We start from the raw sequence: 5,521 nt of genomic DNA, 5'->3' as shown, positions 1-5,521 counted from the left end.
TCAATTTCGGGGTGCAGTAACAGTAAGTAACTATCTGGTCATACTGAAGCCAATACAGAACTTGCTGCTGTGTGTTTCTTCAATGATAAATAAACAACTTCTGGAATTAGCTTCTCTAGTGTCCTGACTTCTTGTTGAAAGGTCCGTGACAGGAATGGAGTCCCTGTCTCTGTGCCTGCCTCCTTCTCTACTGGGTGAAAGAGAATGTGACAGTAGTGGGGGCTGCAGTCCCTTCCTAAGCAGCCTTGGGGAAGTTGAACATGTGTGAACACAAGTTGTAGCACTCCTCTTGCTCTTCTGTTCCAGCCCTTCCCTAAGTTTCCCAGATCCCATTCACTTCTCAGGATCTGAAGACTTGCTGTCACAGTCACTGTCTCTGAGCAGCAGATGTTTGTGCCATTGGAAGCCTGTCCACTTAGAATCACAGAATGGCTGAGGGTAGACGGCACCTTCAGAGACCATCTAGTCCAACCCCCCTGCACACGCAGGGCCACCCAGAGCATGTGGCACAGGCTGCATCCACGTGGGTTTGGAAGATCTCCAGCGGAGACTCCACAACCTCCCTGGGCAGCCTGCTCCAGGGCTCTGTCGCCCTCACTAAGAAACTTCTCYGTAAGCTCCTGTGGCACTTTTGCTGCCTCAGTGTGTGGCCCTTTCCTCTTGTCCTTGGCTCTCGGAAGGGCTGGGCTCCCCTCAGCACTGGTGTTTCTGAGCACCCTGTGGGGTGCGCGCCTGGGGCGGCCTGCCACGGCTGGCAGCCACACCACCTGGGCCGCGGGGGATGGCGGCTGCCGCGGCCTTGTTGCTGTCCTTGCATTGTGTTGTAATTGGGGGTAAAAGGCGCTGCAGGAGGGCTCTGGGCCAACCTCCTGCTGTGAGATGAGACCCTGAGACCTCGGGCTGGAGACCGCGCAGGCTCCCAGGGCACGCTGAAGAGCCGGGCCCGGCTCCACGCTGCCCTCCCTCACAGTGCCCGCCGGTTGCTCTTGGCTCTCCCCCAAAAGCCRCCCCAGGCTCAAGGAGCCCCCTTCCCTCAGCCTGCCCTCGCAGGGCCAACGCTCCAGCCCCGACCGCTCTGGGGCCTCCCTGCTGCCCTCTCTCCACTCTATCGATGTATTTTCTGTTGTGAAGGGGCCCGGAGTGGGGCATTGCATCTAGGTGTCATCCAGTGAGTGCTGAATACGCTCCTCTTGTCCACAAAACCAGTTAGTCTACCCCAGAAAGCAGCTGGGTCGGTCAGGCATGATCTACCCTTGGTAAATCTATGCCGACTCTTCACAGTCATCTCCTTCTTGCACCCAGAAACGTGCTTGGAGGTGACGGATACATGATTTCCCTAGGGACTGAATGGAGACACTGGCCTGGAGCTTCCTGGGTCACAAACTGGGCTTTTGTCTTGGGAGGTGTGTGGAGCCTTGGCCTTTCCCCAGCAGCAGGAGCATCTGAAAAGTGACTATAGCTCCACTCAGGTGTTTKTAATCCTATCCCAGCAGAACCCTGCCCATACAGGGATGGATGGTCCATTAGGTCATTGCACCAGATTAGTGGCACAGCTTTATAAGGGGACTTTGATAAGTTACTGATTTTTTTAAAAAGTAATTGTGATTGTCACAATGCAGATCTCAAGATATTTAAGACTGCCCCATGTAACATTCTCAGGACTAGGCTACTTAACAAGAGATCTAGGAGATGTGAACTTGACAGACACAACTGTATTTATTGTCTTGTTTCACCCTTTTAGACAAAATTCAGTGCTCAAAAACTCCTTCTGACCAATAGATGAACCTCCATCTATGGCCACAACTACACATTAATACGTTTGGATACRTGGAGATTGTTGAAGCAGTGAAATGAATTCTGTAGCAAGCTGGGTTTGATTAATCTTTAACTGAAGTTTAAAATGTTTATTGAAACAGMTTGTAAAACACCACGGTTAGATGGTGGAACTGCTCCAGGCTGATGGTCCTATATGCAATGTGGCTTGATTAAAGCAATCTGCAGAAATAAAGCAACATTAAGCAAGCTGCTTGAACAGGGACTTTTAGTATTTTGTTTCCTCTAAAGTGTTTTTTTCTGTGTTTTAGGAGTGTTTTAAATGAAAATTGCTAATTAAAGACAGAGATAATGGGGATAAAGTGGCACTGCTCCAAACTGGGGACAGAGACAGTGCAAGGCAAACCATGACCTTGGCCTCGTGAGCCTTAATGCAGACACGAAAGGGGCCAAAACACATTTGGGAGCTATAGGTGGGACTGCTGGACAACCGGCTTGCAGGTCACTGCAAACAACCACTGCACTCAAGGACGCTTTCTTGCTATAGCAAAGGGCCATTATTAAAGTTATGAGCCCACAAAATCAAATCATCGGGTCACTGAAATGTAAGATTCAAAATGTACCTGTCATTCAGAAATTAGTAAAAATTACATRTAGTTTTTTTACAGAATTGCAGGAAATGGGCAGGCAGGAAGCAATGSAAGAGCAGGCACTTCCTCCTGTTTTGCAGGGCAGGACCAACATGTTCTCAAGGCAGTGGCACCAATTTAATTATTGGTAGGATGTAAATTCTGCAAACTATTCCAGTGCTTTACACCTCATTAAAATCTCCCTCCAATATTTAATTCATTCCTGTGTGAATTATATTTGAATAGTGAATTATATTTCAAAAATATCACTATGTAAAAGACTCACTTGCATACCTAGGGATATTTCCTTATAACATGGTGATTCTTGAAAGATATTTGATTTAAAGCAGTAATTTTGACCTGTAGATGCCTGTAATGAAAAAGGAAGTTCACCTTMGCCTTGCTCTTCCTAGTTACCTTCTGGGGGGGGCCATAAAAGCTTCCACCCTGGGCTGCTTTTCTGCTTAAACTATTTGTGGCTCCAAGGACTTAAGTTACTCATTAGTAGCTTATTTTTTTTCCAATAATTTCAGCAATCTGCACAGAACTGTGAGCACTGTCTGTCACGCGAAGCTTTCAGGAGCGGCCAAGCAGCAGCAGCGCCCTTCTGCTCGCGCAGAGCCGGGGGGCAGCCCGAGACGGTCGCTGCCTCCCGAACAACACACCGTGACCAATTCCTCTTTGCAAGATCCTTCACAGGGGCTGGTGACAGGCGACTCGGGAGGATGCGCTGCTGCTAACTGAGCAGCGACCTGCTCGAAAAACGCTGCTTTGGAAGTGTCTTCTGCCTTCCCTGGTGTCTTCTCCAGGACGCTCTCCCCGCCTGGTCTGCTGTCACAAGCAGGAGCGTTCGGCTACAGCTGCTGCAGCAGAGGAACAGTCGGAGGAACAGGCGGAGCCATGGAGCAACACTCGGCACCTTGATGATTCCAGACTTGTGGAACAAGGGAGCTCATTTACAGCCTAAGAGGAAGCCCCAGCGCCTCCAGTGCAGCCCTGCCAGTGCTGCCCAGGAGAAAAGTTTTAAGGAGGTTTCCAGTAATGTTTCTTTCTTGCTTTTGTCTCCATTAACAAGCATCCAGGTTAAAACACACATGCTGAGCTTCATTTTTTTTTTACAAAAGAATAACAAAATCATGAAAGAAACCACCACAGCAGTACATTCAAGCTTGAGTCTAAGTGGTGGCAGATGCAGGTTAAGTCTGTGTGGATGTTACAGTGTATAGTTAAACTCCAGCAGCTTACATGGCAATGCAAGCCCTACATAGAATACAGTATACAACGAGGATGAGGAAATCGCAGCTACCATGAGATGAGCTGCAGCCGCTACAGTGCTGTTCAACACGAGCCCCTTGGTGTTTGGTGAGGGACTCAGCGCCAACCTGGGGTGAATTGGTGGAGATTCAAGAGAGCACCTAGAGATTCAACTGCTCCACCCTCGGAGCGGCAGCTGGGCCRGTCAACAGCAGTTACAGACAGCAAATATCAGTCTTTCCTTTCCAACCCATTTTGCACCTTCCCACCCCATTCCTGGCCGTCCAGCTTCCCACTATCCCACCCCCATTCAACACTTCCCTACTTCCCTTTTTTAAACTCTCCTGTCTGCACCTGCCCTCCCCTCTTCCCAAGGGATCTCTAGGGGCTCTTGAGGGGGTYTTCCCGTCTCCCTTGCCCGGGGAGCGCGAGGCTGCCAGGATCCCACACTCGGCCCCAAYGCCCTGGCTGCAACCCAGCCGCGAAGCTGCCCTGGCTCCCGCCACCTCCCGTCTGAAAGGGACGTAAAGCCCCGCTTTTCCCTCCGGCCTTGGCAAATAAACCCTTCCCCTGATGCCTGTAGCCCTGCTCCAGCTTCCACTGTGTTATTCCCTGCCCTGCCCCTCGCCTTGGAGGGGCCGCTGCCCTTCCCCTCCGCCCCTCCCGGGCCGGCGCGGGGCCCGCAGCCCGTCTGCGGGGCCGGGACACGGGCGGGACCGGGACACGAGCGGGACCCAGCGGCGGCCCGGCGCACGGAGCCGCTCGGGGCTCCGACCGCCGCGCACCAAGCGCTCCCGTTCCCCGCACCCGGACACAGACCCACCTCCTTAGAAACCCTCACATACATCTATATTTATAGAGCAGCGCGGCGCTAGCGCGGCCGGCGGCGCGGCGCGCGCGGGCAGTACTTGACGGTGTGCGCGTAGTCGCCGCTGGCGCCGCACAGCGGGCACGTGTAGCGGCGCAGCACGGGGCACAGCACGCGCCCGTCGGCGCCGCGCAGGCTGTGCGCGCCCGGCAGCGCGCCCGCCTCGCGCGTGTTGCGGCAGAACACGCAGCCCGGCAGCCCGGCCTTGCGCAGCCGCGCGCCGCCGCCCGCGCCGCCGCCGAGCGCCGGCGGCCGCCCCGCCGACACCACGAGGCCGCCCCAGGCGCCGCCGCGCTCCGGCCGCCCGCAGAGCTGCAGCGCGCGCAGGTCCAGCGCGCCCTCCAGCAGCCGCCCCGCCGCCTCTTCCTCCTCGTCCTCCTCCTCCTCCTCCTCCAGCTCCTCGTCGTCCTCCAGCGCGGCGGGGCGCGGCCCCGCGCCGGGCGCCACGGCCTTGGTGATGAGCGTGGCCAGCCCCAGGTAGTCGTTCCACGAGTTGAACACGTTGCCGCGGGCGCTGCGCGCGCCGTAGCGCCCGCCCGGCAGGCGCTGCCCGGGCGGCAGGTGCCGCTGCGGCGGCGGCGGCTCCAGCTCCACCGCGGGGAAGGTCTCCATGGGGGCGGGGGGCGCCGCCCGCCCCGCCGGCTCCGCTCGCCCCGCTCCGGTTCCGACCCCGGTTCCGCTCCCGCTCCGGCCGCTGCTGCTGCCGCCGCTTGTGCGAGCGCGCGGCCGCGCGACGCGCCTCAAATAGGGCCGGCGGGCGCTACCATTGGCCGCTGGCCACAGCCCCCTCCCGTTCATTGGCTGGCGGAGCGGGGCGGGGCGCCTGCCGCACTCCTATTGGTCTCTGCGCTCAGCCCCCCTGCTGTTGATTGGCTGGTGGGGAGGGGGGCGCGGCGCCGCGCAGGTGGCGACCGGGACCGGCGGAGCACCGGGACCGGGACCACGGCCACGGCCACGGCCACGGCCACGGCCACGGCCACGGCCACGCTCCCGGTTG

At 56.6% G+C, this 5,521-nt stretch overlaps 1 protein-coding gene across 1 annotated transcript; it reads right to left on the bottom strand.

The window, feature by feature from the left end:
* Nucleotides 1–4,527: 4,527 nt before the first annotated feature.
* NANOS1 (nanos C2HC-type zinc finger 1) lies at nucleotides 4,528–5,136 on the bottom strand. Its single transcript, XM_026050701.1, has one exon. It carries the CDS (start codon nucleotides 5,134–5,136, stop codon nucleotides 4,528–4,530), a length of 609 nt encoding a protein of 202 aa, XP_025906486.1.
* Between the last annotated feature and the right edge of the window lie 385 nt (nucleotides 5,137–5,521).

Source organism: Nothoprocta perdicaria, unplaced genomic scaffold (assembly GCF_003342845.1).
Source record: "Nothoprocta perdicaria isolate Ctin4 unplaced genomic scaffold, notPer1 scaffold_7, whole genome shotgun sequence".
NCBI classification, from domain to species: domain Eukaryota; kingdom Metazoa; phylum Chordata; class Aves; order Tinamiformes; family Tinamidae; genus Nothoprocta; species Nothoprocta perdicaria.
The sequence above is the reverse complement of the archived record's forward strand: the minus strand, read 5'-3'. Positions and strand labels throughout refer to the sequence as shown.